The sequence below is a fragment of the Corvus moneduloides genome, chromosome 6 (assembly GCF_009650955.1).
Source record: "Corvus moneduloides isolate bCorMon1 chromosome 6, bCorMon1.pri, whole genome shotgun sequence".
NCBI classification, from domain to species: Eukaryota; Metazoa; Chordata; class Aves; order Passeriformes; family Corvidae; genus Corvus; species Corvus moneduloides.
The window spans coordinates 10,407,203-10,429,500 of NC_045481.1; the positions used below are offsets into that span (position 1 = coordinate 10,407,203).

The 22,298-nt window shown below is 42.6% G+C and overlaps 2 protein-coding genes across 20 annotated transcripts in view; one reads left to right on the forward strand and one right to left on the reverse strand.

Moving 5' to 3' along the window:
* The window catches only part of CDC42BPB (CDC42 binding protein kinase beta), a 91,570-nt gene extending 76,915 nt beyond the window's left edge, over positions 1 to 14,655 (forward strand). For 12 of the 18 annotated variants that reach the window (XM_032113484.1, XM_032113487.1, XM_032113486.1 and 9 more), the window contains 11 exons: positions 2,983 to 3,199; positions 3,598 to 3,660; positions 6,423 to 7,019; positions 9,985 to 10,082; positions 10,194 to 10,278; positions 10,425 to 10,545; positions 10,638 to 10,755; positions 11,686 to 11,724; positions 11,854 to 11,962; positions 12,054 to 12,124; positions 14,156 to 14,655. In XM_032113484.1, the coding sequence (XP_031969375.1) occupies positions 2,983 to 3,199; positions 3,598 to 3,660; positions 6,423 to 7,019; positions 9,985 to 10,082; positions 10,194 to 10,278; positions 10,425 to 10,545; positions 10,638 to 10,755; positions 11,686 to 11,724; positions 11,854 to 11,962; positions 12,054 to 12,124; positions 14,156 to 14,287 (1,650 nt within the window). In that variant the 3' untranslated portion in view covers positions 14,288 to 14,655. The remainder of the gene's footprint in view (positions 1 to 2,982; positions 3,200 to 3,597; positions 3,661 to 6,422; positions 7,020 to 9,984; positions 10,083 to 10,193; positions 10,279 to 10,424; positions 10,546 to 10,637; positions 10,756 to 11,685; positions 11,725 to 11,853; positions 11,963 to 12,053; positions 12,125 to 14,155) is intronic. The other 6 variants (XM_032113485.1, XM_032113496.1, XM_032113489.1 and 3 more) reach the window with 3 other exon arrangements.
* Positions 9,995 to 22,298, reverse strand: part of AMN (amnion associated transmembrane protein) — a 33,566-nt gene continuing 21,262 nt past the window's right edge. The window contains exons 12-13 of one of the 2 annotated variants that reach the window (XM_032113504.1): positions 21,987 to 22,034; positions 9,995 to 12,267 (exon numbers count right to left, since the gene is read on the reverse strand). In XM_032113504.1, the coding sequence (XP_031969395.1) occupies positions 12,229 to 12,267; positions 21,987 to 22,034 (87 nt within the window). In that variant the 3' untranslated portion in view covers positions 9,995 to 12,228. Of the gene's footprint in view, positions 12,268 to 14,879; positions 22,035 to 22,298 lie in introns of those variants that run through there. The other variant, XM_032113503.1, reaches the window with a different exon arrangement.

Consider the following 22,298-nt stretch of genomic DNA (forward strand, 5'->3'; position numbering starts at 1 on the left):
TTTATATCTTTTTCCATTGCTATTACCAAATTCTGTTTTTTCTTGCCTAGCTTTGGACTTTTGCATTAGGAACCAATGCTGTAACAGAATATTCTGAGACTGATCTAGTTTGCCATATATTGTCTTGTATACAAGAAATACATTTCAAACTTTAGTTTCCTTAATTTCATATTTAAGTATAGTAGAAAAAAATAAAATAAGAGAAAATAATTAGCTGAGTTATCCCCTTCAGTGTATGTTCTATTTGAATACTGCATTTTGTTTTTAACAACAGGAACTTAATTCTTATGTTTTATGTGAATCATATGAAATCTGGAATTCTAAAATGTAGAAAGAAATACATTAGTAGCCAGTATCTATATTCCCTTACATTTGAATACAGAGACTCACTGTTTTCAGCATCTATGATCTTCATCCATTTAGAATCAAGTCAGTCAAACATGGAAAGCAAAGACCTGTCAGTCAATTGCAGTCCCTATCATTTGGTCCTTCAGGATTTTACTTGGCAATTGTCTTTGCTACTTGACTGCCTCTGTGTCTCTGCTTTTCTGCTTTTTTATAAAAATATTTTCTGCAGTGAATTTTCATACTTTGGTTTACTATTACCTTTACCTTAAGTTTCCTCTTGTTTCTGTTTTGGTTTTGGGGTTTTTTAATTCCCATCTGCCTGCTCTCTTCTTAAATTAGCAAACATAGAATACTGTAGGAAAGGACTTCTGAGGAGAGAAAATATGCTGTGCAGAATGGTGGTTCATTCATTTAAGAACAAGGCATCCATACAGTTTAGCCTGCCTGACTTGCTGCTCTAGTTTCTGCCTGCAGGTTTTAACTGAAAGGGTATCTAAATAATAATAACCATTTTTGTCAAATATCCCTGTGTAAAAATACTTGTCTGGATAGACATGACCAAATATGTCCATGGTTTGATCAGATTATCCCCTGCTAAAGAGATGTGATGAATTAACTGGAAGCTTGATGGGCGAATATATCCATTTAGGTATGGGACCAGAGAAGCTGCTGCATTACACCTCTTTTCTCAGTTCTGTGTCCTCCTTCAAAAGCAGGAATTTGTAAAACTGGAAACCACTAATACCTGATGAGAGAGTCTCTTTTCTCAATTTCATTTAGTTCTATATTTGCATCTTGCTGACACAGTCGCATAGAGTAGCTTGTACACAACAGTTAAAACTGTTAATTCACATCATCTGAGTAAAAATGTGGTCCTTCTTTTGTGTGTGTCATTGCACATAACACATGATGATACTCGTGGCCTGCAAAAGACAGATTTTCATTTTTTCTGGATCTTCCAGCAGCAGAAAACAATACCAGAATGCTGCCAAACACTGAAATGTTCCCACCTCTGACCCCCCATGAATTCAAGAAGAGTAAGAATTTCTCTCAGATTCAAACATTTCTCCTTGGTAACCAGTTTTTAAAGCTGGATGTTAGGCCATGCTGACATTCAGACACTGCAGTCTCAAGTGCTGCCATCGACACACATTTTTAATAATAGTGTAAGAGAGTTGTCTGTGTGCTAAGCTGAGTGCTTCCACAGCTTAGCAGTTCGAGTTAAGAAGCCTTGAGTTTCATAGCAAATAATGGATTTTTGTATGATGAATAATGCTATTTATATTATGACCAATTGCTCACTTTTTTTTCTTCATTTGACTATATGTAAGCTGCCACCTTCAAAAGACTGAGGAGTAATACATGGTGGTACTTCAAAGGGAAAACCATTGCTGGAATCTGTTTTGGTGTTGTTTTCTAAGTATATTATCCATTATGCCTCCATCTGTCTTTAAAATATTAATGCTTTATTACAGTTTAGATAGGAACAAAGCTTTACGCAGAGTAGTAAGAACTATGAGCAATTGCAACTACTCAGTTCTTTCCCTACCTCCCTTCACCTTCATCTTACTTCTGAACTTCTGTCTTTTACATCCTGTTCTTTCCAGTTTACTTTCAGATACATTTTATCTTCAAGATGAGAGTTACTCTTATTCACTCTGCCAGGAGGTGTGTGTGTGTGTTGCATTACCACAACATCCATCCTTATGATGAGTTTCTTATCAAGGCATGTAGGCCGAAGGTCTGATACTCCATGTTACTGCCTTCAGATTTGCGCTTTTATACCTCTTGTTGCTTTTTAATGTTTAACTGTTGTTATTCAGAGTCTGTGGTGAGAGATGACCCTGGCTGTTGGCCTGTTTGTCTGTGGCTGAAAGTGTAGTTCCCATGATCCCACAAACCCTTCAATCTCTTCATAGAGTACAAAAAACCAAATATTATGAATTACTGAGGCCATTCTTCAGGCAACAGAAGTTCCTGGATAGTTTTTCTCTTTAGAACACATGCTGCTTTGAGATCTGTGGGATGATTTAGCTGAAAATTAAGTGAAGCCACAGTGATTTTCTTTTAACATGGGGACATGGGAGAATGCAGTACTTCAGTTTCAAATATTGCTTTCCTCCAGAGCTTTGAATGCAGATATGATGTGGTCTTCCCCTGAACAAATATTTGGAAATTTAGGTAACAAAATCAAAATCTACAAGAACTGATGATAGCAGTGCCTTTGGGTTTAAATGCGTCTGGTTTGCAAAGTATGTGTGTCACTTTCAGTAAGTTATGGGTGGGTGGGAGGGATCAGGACAAACTATGGTATGCCACTGAAATTCCGGTTCAGAGCAGGAAGGAGCCTTTTACTGCCATGTATTGATTATTGTAGCATTCCTTGCCCATATTTTAGGATTCAGAATATTAAAGCAAGACTAAATACTTTTAAACCAAACCACTGTGGCTTGTGCAGTGGTTGTTTTTTGGTTGTTTTTTTGAAGCACCATGGCTGTGTTGGCTGTGTTGTGCATGCCCCTCAGGTATATCATTCCATTGTCATAAGAAAGTCTACTTTATTTTCACAGTTCTGTGTGATAAAAAAGGGCTTTTATTACTTTAACTAATTTCACTGTCTCTGTCTGTTTAAAGGTGACAGCTTCTCTCTTAGGTTTGCCTTCAAAGTCTTGTTCTCTACTGATCCTGACAGAAAATGAGAATGAAAAGAGAAAGTGGGTTGGAATCCTAGAAGGGTTGCAGTCTATCCTGCACAAAAACAGGCTGAGGAACCAGGTTGTGCATATTCCACAAGAAGCCTATGACAGCACACTGCCTCTTATTAAAACAAGTTTAGCTGCTGCTATTGTAGGTATGTTTGTTTTAACTTTTGTAAGTGTTAAGGTGTGAAGGTTGTTGGAACTTTTAGATGGGCTTCTATAATGACAGCACTGACGCCTTGAAATAAATTCCTCAGCTGAATTCCTTCATAGGAATTTAATAATGGACAAAAAGTGCTAATCTTGCATTGATATTCAGGTTTCTTCATCCACTTGGAGTAAATAATACTGCTGAGTTGTTCAGCAGGTTGTTCTAGCAATATGGTATATAGCATGCTTTTGACAGGCTGTGTGAGCTTAAGCAAAATTGATTTGCTGGTGAAAATCAGTTTATGCAGAAATTTTTTCAGCTGTTCAAAGCAAACAGCCTGTTTTAAAGATCAGACTAATTGTATCTGAATTAATGGCCTTTTTTTTCCTCTTGGTTTAGATCGAGATAGAATAGCAATTGGTTCAGAAGAAGGGCTGTATGTGATAGAGGTGACCCGCGACGGTAAGTTAGGCCGTAATGCATGCAGCAATTACATACAGAATTATGAGCTCCATAACTTTTAGTGCTGCTGTAATATAGGTTGCACATGTATAGTAAGTATTAAGCACTCAGTTAATTGATGAGAAGGAAAAGTGAAAGTGAGATATAAGCACTAATTTGGTCATTATCATTACATTCAGTTGACTGGCAGAAATTAAAGGGATGAGGCACTGGGCATATTCTGACACATTCTCACTTTAGCTGTATTCCCACAGCAGGTAGCAAAATGCTTCAGCACACAGAGCATGCACAGCACACACAGTTTGTAGACTTTCTTTTAAAGCCTCCATGTCTCGTCGTCTGTTCGTTCCAGAAATTTGGCAACCACTCTACATTCTCTTTCAAACTGATGATGTCCAAAGCAAGTGATTGGTTGCTCCTTCCCATTATCTAATTCCTTGACTCTGTGCTTCCTCCTATACCTGCTTTTTCCTTCCTGTTCTTAATGTACTTTGCCCTCTGCCTAGGGAAAATGGGATCAGTATAGTCTGTTATTCCTGCAGTCTTACTCTGTCCATTCCAGAAATTCACACAGAGCCTACTTCGGGCACCACAGGAAAGCATATGCTGTGTAGTCACTGGGCAGCACAGGCATATCCCTCTACTGTTGAGTTATTAGGCATCACAGGAAATAGGGGAAGCATTTTCCTCTTTATTTGGATATACTGAGGACAAACACAAATAACAATGGGAGATTTGCCTTGGTATGGTAGGGAAAGCATGGAGGCCAGAAGGACATGAGCATGGGGATCAGTCAGGGTCAATCCATACAAAATGCAGTTTTAAACATGGAAAAGCAGAGAACAAGTCTGGTTCACCAATGGACAGTCTTCTTTCCACCATTCCTTTGCCCTTGTCTCCTGGGTCAGAGATTCCTGAGTGCTAGTCTTGTCAGTGATTTCCTTGATTCCTTCTTCTGTGTAATTTAGTTTGTGGCTATTTGAAAGTTGGATTTTACTCATGCTAAAGCTTGCATTTCAGTGTAAAATAAAGCAGTGAATATAGGCTTTTAAAGACTTAACTTTCAAAATTAAATAACATCAGGGATATGGTTTTGGGTCAAAAGAAAAATGTTATTGCTTCTTCTTGTTTAGAATAAGACATTGCCCAGTTCCAGGAGAAATTGCTTTATACATGGATACAGCAGATACTTGAAATTCTTTTTAGCAGTAATGAATGCCATTCCTTTGAGTTAACTTCCAGTCGTCACGATTCTTTGATTAGTTAGATATAAACATAACTTGAGGTGCAAATAATTCCAGGGATTCCAGTACCGTTTCTTGCATAAAAGAAAGTTGTAAATTTAATTTGAAAGGTCATTTCATAAAGGAACAATTATCTGCATCACCATGTCATATGTAAATGTGAAAATTAATTATCAATTCTGGTTTTAAGTTGACATGTTTAGCAGGAGTTTTCTATGTCCAGTTCTGTGTGTTAATAGCATTTTTATAAATCATAATCTGTTTTTCATTTTATGGCAGTTGTAATTTTTAGTGTTAATTAACTATCAGCTGTTTGTAGCAAAGGTCTTTGGTTAGAGTATTGCTTAATTCTTGACAAATAAGCTGGAGTTGGAGCTAGGAAGAAAAACATTTCTCTGTGGCAAGCTGGTTATTTCATATAACATTTCTTAAGACATTTCATCTATTTATGCAAGTGGGGGGATACCACAACAGCACTTTGTGATTTAAACAGCTAAAGTCTTATTACCAAGTTTACAGAATTTGTTTACTTGGCTACATTACTCAACTGTTACTGAAAAAAGGCAGAGAATTTCAAATTACTAATTATCTTTTTTTTTTAACCTACGATTCACAAATATTTTTAATGCATTCAGCTAGCAGAAAAATTAAAGTTACAATTTCATTTAATTGCTTTATGCTTATTAACTTCCCTAGTTTAGAATTGCTCTTCTGTTTGTACCCCACAAAATACGCACTGCTTTCTTGAAAATTCTTGTGTAGACAAGATCACCAGAGAGTACACATTGCACCTAACCCCCTGCCCTTAGCTGCCTCTAGAGCCCTGCTTTAAAAAAAAATGCATCAAACAGCAAAACTCCCCATGGGTAGCCTGACTAGTCCTTGCTCTGAGAAGGGTTTTCCTGGTGCCTGTCCTAAACCTCTCTTCCTGCAGCCTAAGCCCATTCCTTCATATCCTTTCCCCATCACACACAGCATTTTTTTGCCTTTCCATATATGTGTTTTACACCCTCTTAACTGGACTGCTTTTGTGTCTGGCTGAGAGATCTGCCAGCAGTACAGCATTTTGTATCCTCACTTATCAGGATTAAATACTTCATATTTCTTGTCTTTATCTTCTGCTAATTTGGTCTTCCTCCAAAATTCACTGAAGATGCTGATGTTTTCCTGAAGGTGGGACCCATTTCTGAAGATGCAGCATCTTGCACTGTACAGATAAAATTACATAAAAAAAATTTCTCCATTTATCCTGCATGTTAAGCAACACAAAAAACTTTGTTTTCCCACAAAGCGTTGTTGAGATATTTTTTATGAATAGAGAGGGTTACAGGAATGCTTTGTTTCACTGTTTGCTCTGAGAATTAATAACAGAGAATCAAACGTGTAGTAAGTGCTCTTCCTCACCTGGTACACGTCTGTGTTTAGATTAATTTTCAGGCATGACTGTGTAGCACTGCAGTGTTTCCAGGCCTGGTGGCTCTCCTGTTTAACTCACAGCAGTTCTTGTTTCCTTTGCAGTGATAGTCCGAGCTGCTGACTGCAAGAAGGTGTACCAGATAGAGCTTGCTCCCAAAGAGAAAATCATCATCCTCATCTGTGGTCGGAACCATCACGTCCACCTTTACCCATGGGCCTCTCTGGATGGGTCAGAAGGGAACTTTGACATTAAGCTTGCAGAAACTAAAGGCTGCCAATTGATTACAACTGGAACACTAAAGAAGAGTTCTTCTACTTGTTTGTTTGTGGCTGTCAAACGACAGGTTTTTTGCTATGAAATTCACAGAACTAAACCTTTCCACAAAAAATTCAGTGAAATTCAGGCTCCAGGAATTGTACAGTGGATGACAGTGTTCAAGGACAAGCTCTGTGTTGGCTACCAGTCTGGGTTCTCTCTGTTGACCATCCAGGGAGATGGACAATCTATAAACCTGGTAAATCCTAATGACCCCTCGCTTATCTTCCTCTCACAGCAGTCTTTTGATGCCCTTTGTGCTGTGGAGCTCAGTAATGAGGAATACCTGCTTTGCTTCAGCCATATGGGAGTTTACGTCGATTCGCAAGGTCGAAGGTCACGCATGCAGGAACTAATGTGGCCTGCAACTCCTGTTGCCTGTAGTATGTATATGTTTTTCTGTTGCCATATCCCTGTTGCTGCTTTACTTGTCTAAAAATACTCAGCATTGTATTCAATTTTGCTTCGGTTTGTCTTTGAATATCGAGTGTAAGTTTTGATGAGTTAACAGACACATGTTCTTCCTGGTGGTAGTTGCGGACTTGGAGATCCTGGATGCTGCAAGAAATGCTCTGTCTTATTACAGGACACAGAAGAATAAAGAGTGGAATGCAAAATAATTTCTACAGAGAGTAGTCCTGGATGCAGGACAGTGCAAGGACTAGCTGTCTGTGAAATTCTATAAAGATTTTTGATCACTTAGAGAATATAAATGTCCAGTTTCCTGTAGGGTGTCTTCTGTGTTCTGTACTCAAAGTACAGTAGAAAGTTGAAGAAGAAATGTAACTGCAAGTCTAAAGGTTCATAAAGATAATAAGAGAGAAAAATTTTGGCAGAAATGGTAGCATTTTTTCTCCTTTTGGTTTTAATTTTAGGGGGCAATATCCAAAAAGAGTATAAATGGAGGGTAGTATTTGAACCATTCTCCTTGTTTCAGGAGCATTGGTTATCAGCTTGGTAGAACAGAGGTACATGCAGAGCGTTTTTCAAAGGCAGTTGGTGATAAATCTGGTATTTGAAGCTCAAATAGCAATTAAAATTTTTTGAATGATTGAAGGCAAGAAATAGCTTTTTGTTTAAGTAATACAGCAAGGAGTTAAGTGCATGTTGGTTTGATCAGGCCAGGCACTAATAGGAATTTGTTTAATTTTATTTGACTTGAACTGAAACTGTTTGCTTGCTTTACTCTGACCTAGTTCTGTACATAAGTCTGAAGCAAAGTCCCAAGGAAACAATGTAGTGGCAAATTTACTTTAAAACACCATTAGGTAAAACTAATGTTTCCTTTTCCTTAATCAGCTTTACAGTTTTTTGCATTTCAGCAAACTAGACTTGCTAGTTAATGGTTTTGTCTGTTATTATTAGAAGTGTTCTTACTGTAAAGTATTTTATAACATTTTTGTATGTGCAATCCTGAGTGGTGCTGGCCTCGGGCTGTTTTTGTAGAAGAAGCAACATTTTCTGCTGCCAAAGGAAACTGAATTACTTCCCTTTTCATTAGACTTGTCCTCCCTCCTCAGTCCTAGTGTCTGTCACTAGTGATGGTGGCTTTTTTTAACTATCCCATCAGGAGGCTGTAAAATTACAGAATGGTTTGGGTTGGAAGGGATCTTAAGGATCACCTACTTCCAACTCTCCTGCCGTGGGCAGGGACACCTTCTACTAAACCAATTTTCTCAAAGCTCCATCCAACCTGACCTTGAACATTAGCATGGATGGAGCAGCTTCTTCCAGAGCTTCTGTGAACAACTTGTTCCAGTGCCTCACCACCCTCACAATAAAGAATTTCTTCCTAATACCTAGACTAAACCCAGTCTCGATTTAAAGCCATTTCTTCTTGTCCTATCACTCTGTGCCCTTGTAAAAACTCCCTCTCCAGCTCCCTTGTAGCCTCTTTAGGTACTGTGAGGTGCTGTAAGGTCTCCCCAGAGTCTTCTCCAGGCTGAGAACAACTCTCTCAGCCAGTCTTCGTAGGAGAGACCAAGAAAGTGGAAGTGATTCTGCTGTGCTAAAGTACCATGTTGTAGAGAGGTTTTGGGATAAAACAGAGAATTTGTGTCTGGGGCATTCAGTGCCCTTGCCCTGGGAGAAGGCAGGGTGAGCACTAGCACAGCTCTGTTAGCCCAGGTGGCCTGTTGGGGTTGGCCCTACACCAGCTTAGTTCTGGTGTCCTGTGCTGAGCCAGTGTGGGTGTGCTAGGGCTGCTTGGCTCCCGTGCAGCCTGGTGGAAAGCCTCGGAGCCAGCTGGTCTCGAGGCTGTAGCGTGGGCAGGCCCAGTGCAGGCACTGACACGGCTCTCGGGGAGTCACTTGAGATCTGGTCAAGCTCATCAGCTCTGACTGCCAAGCACCAGCCTTGGCTACAGATGGTGTTTCTGCCTGATGCTCAGTTCTCCCTCTTGATTGGAACATCCAAGCCAACTAAGACCACATGTAATAATGCTTGACCATAAATCACTTTTGTGTTACATTTTTATGATAGCTGTCCAAGGCATTCTTAGAATGAATTTAAAAAATAGCACCACAACTGTACTTTAGTTCTTCTAAGAAGATTCTGTGATGTGTTTAGTGCCCTACTGGGTTATTTTCATTTTGTTTATTGAAGCATCTTCTCTCTATTAAATCCCTTAAGTTTCTAGTAACTGCTTTTTACATCAGGAGACAGTCTTTACATGAGCGGAAGCATGTTGATACAAAGCTCTAGAGATCTCTGCTTTTCGTTTGACCTAAAATAAACTTGTCTGCTGATGCCTTTTATGCTTTTAAAAAAAAAGTTGAAAAGAGAAAATGAGTTATAGGCTTTAAGCATTGTGACATTTTTCTGTCAGCTTGATGAAAGCAACCCATACATGAATATCTAAAGCTAGAAAATTGTAAGCAAAAGAGGAAGGAAATTGAGAGCAGATCTGCATCATGAGGTCATGACCCAGCTCACAGATGGTGGCTCTCTCATCTCCTCTGCACACAGCAGATGTATAGTTGGTTTGCTGCTTCTGAAATGAAGTAATCCATAGCAAAGCTAGCTGCTCAGTTCCTACCACCTAGCAAATTTGTATGCATCTGAAAACTTCAGATGCCATTTTGCAATTTAATGAAATGGCAGTGTGAAGTTTTAAAAAACATTGAGAGGGTCAAAATTAAATCTTTCCATGATGCTGGTAGTTGTCATTAGCAAATCTATTCTCACCAAAAAAAATATCTGTTTTAAACTGGGGCTTTGAAAATGTTTTTTAAAATGTATCTTGCATGTAGTGGAAAACTTGTAACTACTGAAATCTGCTCAAATATTTGTCAGTTCTGGACTACTGAAATGACATTAGGGTTTTCTGTTTGTTTTCAATCAACACAGGTTGCAATTCTTCATATGTAACAGTGTATAGCGAGTATGGTGTTGATGTGTTTGATGTTAACACTATGGAATGGGTCCAGACTATTGGCCTGCGAAGGGTAAGTAATTTTCTTTGACTATTGAACTTAATTGGGTTACTGTCAAATGAGTTGTTTCTTCACAGTGTATGCTAGACTTGAGGTAATTCTCTGTCTCCTTCCTCAAAACAGATCAGACCATTAAACATGGATGGCACACTGAACCTCCTTAACTGTGAGCCTCCAAGGCTAATATATTTCAAGAACAAGTTTGCAGGTGAGTTCTGAGTAAGGGGGTAAGTCAGAAACTCATTCTGACTCAGTAATTTTCACCATGTTAGCTTCGCACTAGATGAAATTGGCATTGGATGTGTCTGGGTCAGTGTGTACCTCTGTATGTGAAACTGCTTTGTGCTGTTACAGCAGGAGCTGGCCTCAGTGTACCAGAAACATCTGACAACAGCAAGAAGCAAATGCTTCGAACCAGGAGCAAAAGAAGATTCGTATTTAAGGTTCCTGAGGAAGAGCGGTTACAACAAAGGCGGTAAGAATTTATTTGTGGTACATAACTGAATATACATGATGACATGCAGAGACTGGGAATGCTAATAGTAAAAATCACTCTGGTTTTTTTAGGGAGATGCTTAGAGACCCTGAGCTAAGGTCAAAGATGATTTCTAACCCAACGAATTTCAACCACGTGGCTCATATGGGACCAGGAGATGGAATGCAGGTCCTCATGGACCTCCCACTGGTAAAATACATTTATAAGGGAGGGATATATATGTGCATTTGTTCTTGCTCACAAAAGCTGAAGATGAGCTGGATGGGCTCAAGTATTACCTCTGTACCGAATTCTTCTTTAAATCCTTTTGAGAAAGGTGAACCTTCCTGCTGTGCAATGCTTCTAAATCCTGTGCAAGGAAATACTGTTAGCTGACTTACGAATGAGACACTGAAAGACAGTTATCACTGCCAGGAGCTTGTTAGTAGTTTTGTAAATAATCAGTCTGTCCTCCTTCCGTTTTCTTGTTTGTCTTCTTAAAATAACAGAATGAATTTCCTTTCCCCTCATCCTCTCAACATTCTGCTCTTGATATCACCTCCAACAGGCTTTGAGCACGTCTATCCCATGAGCCCTATCTCTGCTGAAATCTCTCTTCAGAGTGACCATTCCTCACTGCAAGGCTCCCCTCTGCTTTCTTCCTCTTCCTGTCCCTCCTCCGCTTCCCTAGCAAGGGTAGGAGTAGCTACAAACTGTTAGGAACTGGAATATGGTATGCTTGTGGCACTTCACCAATTTTAGAGCAATAACAAGGGGAAAAAAACTGATGCTGGAGGTAACTAAAATGCATGCTATTTGCAGTGCTTTACAGCATTAATTTTATTTTGTATTTAACCAATACAGCACTTTGTGAGCTATTGTAATGTTAAATCCACAAGAGGAAGATGTGAAGGTACACTTTTTATGTTCTGTATGTACCCTCCGTTTTCGAGCTGTTAGTCAGGCTTTCCCTTGTCTTTCTCAGATAGTCCAGATGTGGGTCAGGCATTTGTCATTTTAGCAGGAGGAGGAAGGAAAGCAGAGCTGCTAAGTACAGTCCCTGCCCCTTCATAGAGGGATTGCTGGCTGACAGGTTCCAGTGGCTGCTATGGGGCTTAGTTCTTTCTCTGTCTTTCTCAGGGTTTGTGTCTGTTACTGAAAATATGTGGATGTGGTCAAGTAAGTTCAGTTTTTCTACCAACACTGGGTTGTAATAGCTTCAAAAGCACAATAAAGTTTTCATGAGTAACAACTTCTCGTTGGATAGCTTTTGTTGCTGGCTAACAAGGTGTTTCATTTCAACTGCAGAGTGTCCTACCTCCTGCACAGGATGAAAAAACCTGTCCATCTTCAGCTAACCTGTCACGGCAGCAGCAGCAGCAGAGAAACAAAACCTACATCTCATGGCCCTCGTCAAGTAAGACTGGGAGCAAGCTGGTCACTTCTGAGCTGTAATCTGTGGTGTCAGCAAGAGGTGTAAAGTGCCTTTTGTCCTTTACTCTCTGCAGGTGGCAGTGATGTGGGAGCAGCCATGCCTTCCCGAAGTATGTCCGACCCTGACCAGGAGTTTGACAAAGAGGTAAAACAGCTTCTGTTAAATGGAGACTGAAGATATCCTGTTGACGTAGATTGTTCTCTTCTTCCAATAAATTACATTCCCAAGGAAATACTTCATAAAGACATTTATGGAGATGTTTTCTTTCCACAAGTGTTTTTCCCAGCCTGTAATTTATATTTGCAAGTTAGATATGCCAGCACAAAAGCAAAGCTGTGAAAAGATCTTCTTACGGTGATATTTTAAGAACTATTATGTCTTCAATTAAGCTTTATAGGCAACAGAAATTTGACTAATTGATGAAATGTCCTCAAAGCTCCTAAAAATGTTCTCTGGGATATTAGCATAGAATAGCAAAGTAATATGACTAGTTAAGTAATTTTCAGTGCTGCCTTAAGGAAGACTTTTTGTCATATAACTTGAGAAGGAATCATATCTATAATACATAGAACTGCTTTTAGCGAGAATAAGAGTATGTGCCAGTAGTCACCAAACTTAAAATGTCCTGGCTCTACAAAACTGGTGTTCCTGGATCTAAATAGAGAAGACAGAGGATTGTTGTTTCCATGATTTATCATATGTATTCTTCCCAAGCTTTGCTGAAGCACTGTCTGTGCAAGGAAAGTGTTAGGAATTATTCTTGGGAAGCAAAGTGCCTGATAAAGATCTTTTTTAGTGCTTTTTGGTACCCAACTGTGGGCCCATATAATGCTCTGAGTTTTGAAGCATGTTTTCGTGAAGCCAGACTTTTGCAGGATGCCTTAGCACACGCCAAGTCCAGAGTTCTGATCACACCTGTGGTCTGACTTCTTTTGTCACCTTCAGTTAGCCATTAAAAGCACATGAAAGTGGGGATCTCTAAACACAGGTATTTTTGAAACAGTCTTGGTTTTCAAAGGTGGTTATGATGGACTATGTTAGTTATTCTGCACACCCTTCCCAAACTCCACTATATTCCATGCTGTAATGGAAACTGTTGTTTGTAGGCACAAGTAGTGATAGATTCTGAAGGGGTTTTTTACCATCTTTTCTCTTTTTGGTAGCTCTTAAAATTTCTTACGGCTTCTTAAATTTAAAAAATAGTAGTTTGTAACTGGAAAGAGGCTCTAATAACACCTTTTGGCTTTATACTATTTCCCCCATGCCTTTTGGCTTTATGAACTGGATCATGTCAGGATAATCTTGCTATAGATTATCTTATTACTGTTCAAGCAATGCAAAATCTTTTGAACAGCATTCTTTAAGGATGCTACCTTTCAATCTATTTGCTAAGTATATATTTCCCTTTCTTGAAAATAACTTGCTGCAATGGTACCAGGTTTTTTTGTGCAGTATTTCATTAGCTGTGAATGTGTGCAGTGCTCAGAGTTGTAACACACCAAAATAGTGGGAAGCTTGCCAGCCATCCTGTTGAAGTGAGACCAGCCTGTGAAGGCAAATACCCAACAACTAATATAACACTGGGGAAATAACTGTGGATAGTCTTTATTAGATATTAACGTAGGAGGTACCCACTAAGCATATTCTGTTTCCAGATCTCCAGCCTGAATCTTGGCAGCCTTCACTCATTTGTCAGACACTTCACAGGCTTGTTGCTGTTTTGTAAACAGTTCATACACGTGTTTCTTTCCTCCTCACCAAACTGAAGATGATTTGACCATGGTTTTTAAATGTTTACATGGGCAGATAAACCTACTCCTGGGCTATAAAAATTGCCTAAAAATTGCAGGCTGGTAAATTCTGAACAACAGTGAACAGACAGATGCATTCCATCAGGAAAGCTTTGCAATGGCTAAAAGAGAGGAGCCAGAGATGTAGCAATTTCCACATACTTTACCATAATTCCTGTTGCATCAGAAGGTCACCTTTGGGACTGCACTAGAGACTGTTCATGGTAATGGAAGTACTTGCTTGAATGTTCAACTGTGGAATTAATCTAATGCACACTGCTTCGTAGGTGTTGCTCACCCTCATTTTTAAGTGCATTTGAAAGCTTTTGAGTGTAAAGAATTCACTTCAAGTAAACATAATTTTTTTCATGTTTCTCGTTAACAGCCTGATTCAGACTCCACCAAACACTCTACTCCATCTAACAGCTCAAATCCAAGTGGTCCCCCAAGTCCCAACTCTCCTCATAGGAATCAGCTTACGCTAGATGGACTGGACCAGTCGACCTGTGACGCATAATGCCACCACTCTCACCATTCCAGCTCCGGTCATCCACTACTCCATGGTGTTCAACAGCAGGGCAAAGCTGTCTCAGATGCTAGTGCCAAGACTGACACAGACTCTCTAGTGTTGTACAAGAATAATTATATATCCAGATTGTAGATACAAACTATGGAAATGAAGAAAATTCTTAACTAATAGCGATTGAGCTTTTTATGCAGAATTGTTCACTGCTCGGTTACGGTTGATTCCCTTCTGCACAGCTGTGACACAGTTTTATTGCATAGGAGCATTTAAGGCCACCAGTAAATAGTCTTATGGTGAAAGAGAAATAGAGAGAGTTACTGATAATGTTGCTACAGTATCAGGAATATTATTTTTCTATAGAATGATGTAATGTCTGATTAGCAGGATATCCTTTTAGACAGAATTTGGACTTCTAAATAGGAAATGTGAGCAGGTCTAGTTACATCCTCAGATGAATACACTTTTCCCTTTTTCCCGTAACTGTTTTTTTCCTAAATCTTAAGGAGAATGGTAGGAAGCTGTAGGTTGTTTCCAACATCAATAGAATCACCAGGAAGTCAAAGACAAGTTGGTTATAGTTTTGTGGCCTTTTAATTCATTTAGCCATTACATATACAGCTGCATAACTGTCTTTCTATCTTTCTACCAACTTTTTAGTCTTGTACATAGGACTACTGCCAGTTACCTCTTTACCCATTCCCTGCTTTTTAGTCCTCATCAATCAGTCGTTAGTCAGGGCTTTAAAAATACTGGTAATTACGGCTGTGAAAAAAATTTTACTCCTAGTTCCTGCCTTTCTCTTCCTGAGAAGTTGTTTCTCCTGGGTTTTTGGTGTAAGGACACACTACGCTGTTCAGCTAGCAAGCCTTCTCGTGGACACATTGCCCTCGGAGTCTGCTTGACTAAGGGACTGTATCGCACTAAAACATCAGTCTGTTCATTGGTTACCAAAGTGGAACGTGAAGGATGTGTAACTGGGGGTGCTGCTTTTCTCATTAATTGTATCCTCACCTGCATGAAGACCCCATGATTATTAATCAAGTATTGATCATGTAGAAAAATGCACAACACACTCCTGTATATTTTGCGATGGCCCACGTGCGGTGATGTTTTGCGTGTATATTTAATCTCATGCTTCCATGTATTATACATTTAGTACTCAAAGATTTGTGACCATGTTTCATTAAAAGCTTGTAATTAATTCAGTGGCTGGCATATCCAGTTTGTCATTGTCACACTAGTGTGCCTTCTGTGCCAATTTTATGACAGTTGGATGTCACTTATTTAAAATTCAGTTTAAATGGGCTAATGATATACCAATGGCTAATGTTCTTTTCTGAAACACTGTATAGGACGTGCACTTATCTTTAGTTTAAACTGAGTGTTCTAGTCAACATTTAATCCTGTTATGTTAAGTGTTCGACAGTACTTGCTCTTTTTCTCAGATTCTTGATAAAGGGGCTCAGTTAGAGCTGGACACTACTGCTTTGGGGGTTTTCTGGTTTTTACTTTTTTAATGTAAGTCTAAGTCTTTGTAATTATTGAATTGTGAGAACATTTTTGAACAATTTACATGTCAATAAAGCAGAAGAGGGAGGTTTTAAAGTTTACAGTCGTCTGTCTTGACATCTGAAAACAATCTACCACTGACACTTGCTTCAGTCACATGGTAAATTCACTTTGTTCACATGGACATTTTACATAAACTGAAGATATTTTGGAGCTCTGTAGCAAACCACTCCAAGAAAGGTGAATGAGTGTTCAGAAGCAATGGAAGTGCTTTTGGTGGAATACAGCGCTGAAATTTTGTGCCCTCAGTTTTAGAGTTGTCATTGCATTGATTTGCTGGCCCTATTAATTCCTTTTAAAATGATTTATATGACTCATTCCTTATGGCCAAAGCATAGTAAGGAGGCTGCAGGATCTATTTATGCATCGTAAGTATCATAAAACAATAAATACATTTCACTTGTTGTCAAAGCAGTACTCCCAAAGAAAGGCTTAGGAACGTTTCAAAGATTGGTGTGTGAACGGTGCAGCCTTTCATATAGGGGATTTTTTTAAAGATCTCCTCATGCTCTGGTATGTGAGCACCATAAAGCCCACTGTAGCTAGACAGTGCCAACATCTCCTCTAGGGTGTCCTAGGTAAGCATCCCTCATCCCTTATGGAGTGCCAAGTGTTCCTGAATTGTTTCTCGGTTTATGTTGCCTTTCACAGGAAAGGCCGAGGTGGGTGTTTTGGACCCCTGCTGTTCCTTGCCTGGCCCAACCTACCTGAGCAGGCTGGGCTGGGTTGGCTTGGGAAAGTGCACCCACACTCTGCCCTCGGGATGGGGTGATAGCTGACAGGAGGTTTGAGGGCTGTGTGCCGGAAGCCTTCTCACAAGTATTCATGCTAATCAGCCTTTGACTTTTAAAAAATATTTCTTCTGCTCTTGAGCTGATTTTTCTCTGCACACTGAGGACTTGGGATGACAACAAAGTCTTTAATTATGGGGGTATTAAATCATAGCACTCAGCAGTGCCAGGGCTTGGTTATAATTTAAGCAGGAGAACGTTTCTAGAAAAATAAATTAATTGCTCATATGAATACATTGTTCTTTTTTTTCCCTGCCTACGTCTGGGCAAGCAGAATTCCTTCCCAAGTCCTCCACCACAGCCCTTTGCAGACCATTTTGGCCCTTATGGATTTTGATTCTAGTTACCTAAAGAGACCTCTTGAGCCCTCAGGAAAATTTTCATAAATGCAAAAATTCAGGATGTGAAATGATGCTCTGACAATGCACTTTCTTATCCCTGGAGGCTACCAGTCTAGGATCAAAAGTGAGGAATTGAGCTGTGCAAGGAATGAGGGTAATTTGGTCTCTGCCCATTTCTCTGCTCATTCCATTTTCACAGAGGCATGACATCAGGTCCTGAAGCTGGAGTGGTGGGTGTACCACTCACTGGAACAACTGGTCACTTCTAGCACGTATCTTTGCCCCAAAAACTGAGTATTTTGGAATACATCATGGTGTCACTTGCCACCCAAGATGTAAACTCATCTGCCACCATCTCTCTCTACAGAACAGGTGTGCTGAGAATAAGCTTCCTAAATAGGTGCAATCTGCTGGAGAGGGGGTGCATTAAAAGCTCGCTTTATCTTTGCAGGAAGTGCTTAACATAGCTAAGGCACAAGGAGGGGACTTCAATGTGGAAATGCTGGAGGTGCAGGCACCCTTGTTCTGCACAGCGCCAGATTGGCATCCCTGGGAGAAAGCAGATGTGTAAAAACCTTGAAAGCTGGCACTGGTAGCCTAAAGCACTGAGAAGCAGGAAAGTGTTTGAGGGAAGAGATGACTGTGGGAGTTGAACTGCACCTTGAGGTGCAGTTAAGTGAAGTATTAGTCAAAGGAAGGTGGCATGTCATGACCAAAAACCTTGTCTTGCTGAGTTTAGCTTATTTTGAAAGAAAAAGGACACATGGTGTTCTTGCATGCCAGGCTACTGGAGCATCTTGTGTTCCAGTTTGCACCATCTGCTCTGGATGAAGCTGCTCTGGTAGGCAGAAGGGAGGAGGACAATCCAAAAAGCAGTGTTCACCTGCCCAGCCCTTGCCATCCACTGCTGTGGCAGCAGCTCTGACCGGCCTTCTCCTGCCTGTTTGCACGCCTGTAAATGTGGCTCCCCTCTCCCCTTCTCCTTAACATCCCTCCTTGGCAGCCTTGGGGCTCCTGGCAGCTCATGGAGCAAGAGCTGTGGCCACTACCACCCTCACCCAGTGCAGGGCAGCCCCTTCCTACAGAGTGAGAGCTGCTCTCGTGGCCTGGGCTCGCTGCTGGCAGGGCAGCGCGTGGGGCTGGAGGGGCTCTGCTTGAGGGGAGGGGGTACCATGGGCACAGTACCGTGTCAGGAAGGCAGGATGGGAGGCACAGTGCCAGCGCCATCTCACTGCTTGCAAAATGTCCTAAACGTTTTTGGGGACGGGGGTGATGACGAGACCAGGCATCAACTGCAGGCCTGGTGTGGGATGCCCAGGAAAGCCGAAAGTTGGCAAGAGCATGTCCCAGCGGTGCCTGATACTTGGGCCAGCGTTGCCGGCAGGGTTAGCTGAGGACAGGAGCAGAAGACAGCAGGACGTGCTCAGCCAGCGGGAGCTGCAGTGCTGTGCTCCAGCCAGAGGAGGAACATGGACTCAGGAATCAGCCCCTTCCCTGTCCTTGCAGCAAATATTTTCCCTGCTCCCCAATAAGCTGCAGCGCTTTTTTGTCATCTGACTGCACAGGTTCATGCAGGTTTATTGGTGCTTTCTCATAGTTAAAACCCTCAGATCTTTTTCAGCCTTGCCTCCTTTGCTGTTTCTTATGCAGCCCCTGCTCTGCGGTCCCGTGAGGACGAGCAGTGCAAAGCCCTGCATGCTGATGGACACAGCCAGAGCTCAGCTGCCACCCCGCAGTGCCTTGGCCAGCTCCTGCACTCCGGTGAGACCAGCCCCTGCCAAACGCCCTCCCACCGCTGCTACCTCCTGCTAAAAGAGATATAAAAAACTAAATTCATTGAGCCAAGTCTGTCTTTAGGCTTGGGGATATTTTGAGGACTCTGCCAGTCTGAATCTGGGTTTGCACAACTTCTGTGAGCGGCTGACTCATGCAAAGGGAAGGCACTGTGCTACGAGTTGTGTCCATTAATAGTGTGCAGGTTGCTTTTCCCATTGAGACCCTGGGAAGCAATGACTCCTGAGATCTTGCCATTAACACTAATGCATTTTGAATTAGTCTGTCGCAGTGGGGAACCCCTGACTCTCAGGACCAGAAGCAAAACAAAGCCTTCAGGTGCCCAGACGTGCTGCGCACAGCCTCGGTGACATGAACCACCCACCCAATGTGCTGCTTACCAAAGATGCCTGTGAATTAAATTCCTTGTTTAGGCAGGATCCCAGGAGACACCCATGTACCAACCCCCTTTGCGCTGCCCTGCCTGCACCGTGGGCTGTCTGCGTGCGTCGGTGTGCAGCAATCACGGATACAATCATGGATACCGCTGTTTTTCCAGCAGCTGTTGGTCCCTAGCATTGCAAACTGACTCTGGTGCTTCAATTTTTTTCTGCAGAGCTCCCCCCTCCCTGCGGCGCGTTCTGTACGAGCGAGCGGACGTGGCTCCTGAAGGAAAAGTACAGACTGTGCTCTGCCCGTGCACTGACAAAAATTGATCTCTGCTTTAATTAAAGCCTCTATTGTAAGTGACCTCGAGCTGCTAATGCATTTTAAAACTGAAGCTTTGCCAACAGCAAATCCATACACGCCAACACACAGGGGTGACCAGGTGGAGATTCCTGCCACAGAGTGGACTGCCTCCCTCTGTGCTAGTGATGTGTCCCAGGATGGTGTCCCATTCCACAAGCACACACCTGCCCATGGCTCACCCTCAAACCCCTGTGTGTCCAGGCAGGACACTGAGCTGATGTCCACAGCTGCTTGCAGGGGAAGGACATCATCCTGACACCATATTGTACAATGGTCCCTGTTGTAAATGAGATGTCTTTTCTCTCCCTTACTCCATGGCCATGGGATGCTCTTACCTCTCCCCTGCTGCACACATTGTGGGGATGCAGCCATCTAGACCCCTCCCAATCCTCACATCACAATCCTCACTCCCAATGAGCAAGGTCCAAAAATAGCCAGGGAGGGAAGAAATTCACGCTGAGGTGAGGGACCAGGGGCTTCCTGGGGGACACCCTTGAGCCCCTTCCTTGTGTGGGCAGTGCTGGTGTGATGGGCTGCCTGGTGCAGCAGCCTCCAGCGTGCAGCACTGCATCAGCCCCAGAAAGATAACTCCTGTGTGTGTGTGTATTTGAGGGCTTGTGGGCTGGAGGAGACTCAGTCACCTGCAATGAACTGATGTGAAAGGGGAAAAGAACACAAAAAGGCCCTCACAGGCAGAAAGTAGGGATGTAGCTGGTGAAGCATGCGAGTGCTCTCACAGGCACCATGGTAACACCACGGCTGCTGAGCTGCACTGAGCCCTGTCCAGCCTCGTGGGGTCAGCAGGAGGGCTTGAGGTGGGGGCTCTCCCTTGGGCTCATGTCACAGGAGTGATTGTGTGTTGTGTGGCGAGTTTTTGAGTCCTGCCCCTGGGACACTGCTCCCCACAGTGATGCACTGGTTGTAGGACCACGGGATGGTGGGGATTGGGTATTCCCAACCTGCCCATGTCAGCTGCTGCAGGCTGATGGCTTCCTCTGCTTTTTGACCTGGCTGGTGACCATTTCACCCAGCAACAAGTGCCTGACAGATGCAGCAGAAACTCCTGCCCAGGCAAGTTGCTTTTCATCTCAGTACTGGCGGAGGAGCGCCCTCAGGAGAGGTGTGCATGACAAAATCCCAAGGGTGTGTGTGTCCTGAGCACAGGACGACTTCTGGCTCTCCCCCTCTTGCAAATTCACCACAGCAACCAGGAGCTCAGAGAGGCCTTGCTCCCTGCCTGCCTCATGCTTTTGTCCTGCCTGTTTCCAGAGGTATCTCCAAGGGCAGGGCTGGTCCCACTACCACATGCTGCCTGTTACCTTTGTCAGGGCTCTGATGCACCTAATTATCAACTCCCAGGCATTTGAGAAGGGATTATGTCTTCCAGAGACTACAACAAAATATTATAAACTTAAAATAGCTGCTTCCTTATGGAATACGCCAACAGACCCTACTGAACACCCAGTAGAGTGTAAATTTGCATCCATTTGCATACATATCCATAATTTCAGCCTCACACATCAGCCCTGCTCCATAATGATGCACTGCATGACATTGTGGGCAGATGAGGGTCTTTGACACAGGCCAGGCATAACGAGGCCCCTGAGTGCCACTGTCCCAACCCTCATCAGAGATGGGCCAGTGTGATTGTCCCCAGCCCTCAGCTCCTGCCTGCATCCCTCCCCAGGGACCCTGGCATCAAACTGCTTTCCCCTTGTACCATGAGAAGACTTTCTCACCTCAAGGAGGAACAGAATAAATCCCCTAAAGGGTCCGAGAGGGTTTCTTACCTACCAGCCCAAGCACAGAAGGAAGGAACAAGCTCCAGAAGCTTCCCAGAGGAATTGTTTGCTCAGGACTGCACCTCACCAGCACCCAGTGGATGGGAGTGAGAGGAGGAATGGGAACCCTGAGCAGAGATCCCCAGCACTGAGCACACTGCTGGAAAGCAAAACAACCTTCCAGCTAATGGGTCCAGGACCTGAAGGCCCTGGGTCATATTCTGAAATGTGTTTGAGCACTTAATTTCTGTCATGCATCCAGGGATGCTTCCTTCAACCCGCTGTGTGCCCTGGGCACAGTGCTGGCTAAAGGGTGCTGAGCTAGACCCCAGCTTCTCTGGATACCACCTGAGACCCAAATCTCAATGTTGAACTATCTAAAAAGAACTGACACCTAAAAAAGACAGTTTAAAATCCAGAAGTAACACCAGGGACGGCATGTCCATGTGACTGAGTACCAATAGTGAAGGTTTGCTACGGTTTCCTTCACTGCATGGACACTTTTATTCAGGTGGGATCTGCTTCTGGCTTAAATCCCACCAGGAGTGATGCAAGGGACTGTGAGGGGCTGTGAGGGCTGGAGAGGCGGTGGTTTCCCCAAGGGAGTGGTGTCTGCCCCCAGTATGAGCCCACACCATCAGGTCTCTGTCTCGCTTGCATCATACAGAGGGTTGAGGTAGAAGACCTGGAGATCTTTAGGTGTTTCCTCTCCAAGGTCAGCCCCTGGAGGCTCCTGCAACAGCAAAGAGAAAAAACAACTTATGGGGAAGAGAAGCAAAGCCCTTGGCACAACCCACCCAGTGCTGAGTCCCTGCAGCAGTTGAGAGGCTGGTGACTTGAGGGAGAACGGGAATGTCCCACAGACCCCTCCCAGCCTGGGGAAAGCAGGACCCCTGTCAGGGTAACCCCAACAGGCTCTCAAGAATGTCATGGCTGGAGCCCCAGCAGCTCCTGCCCACACCCCTGAGCATCCTGGTGTCCCTGGCAGGGCTGACTC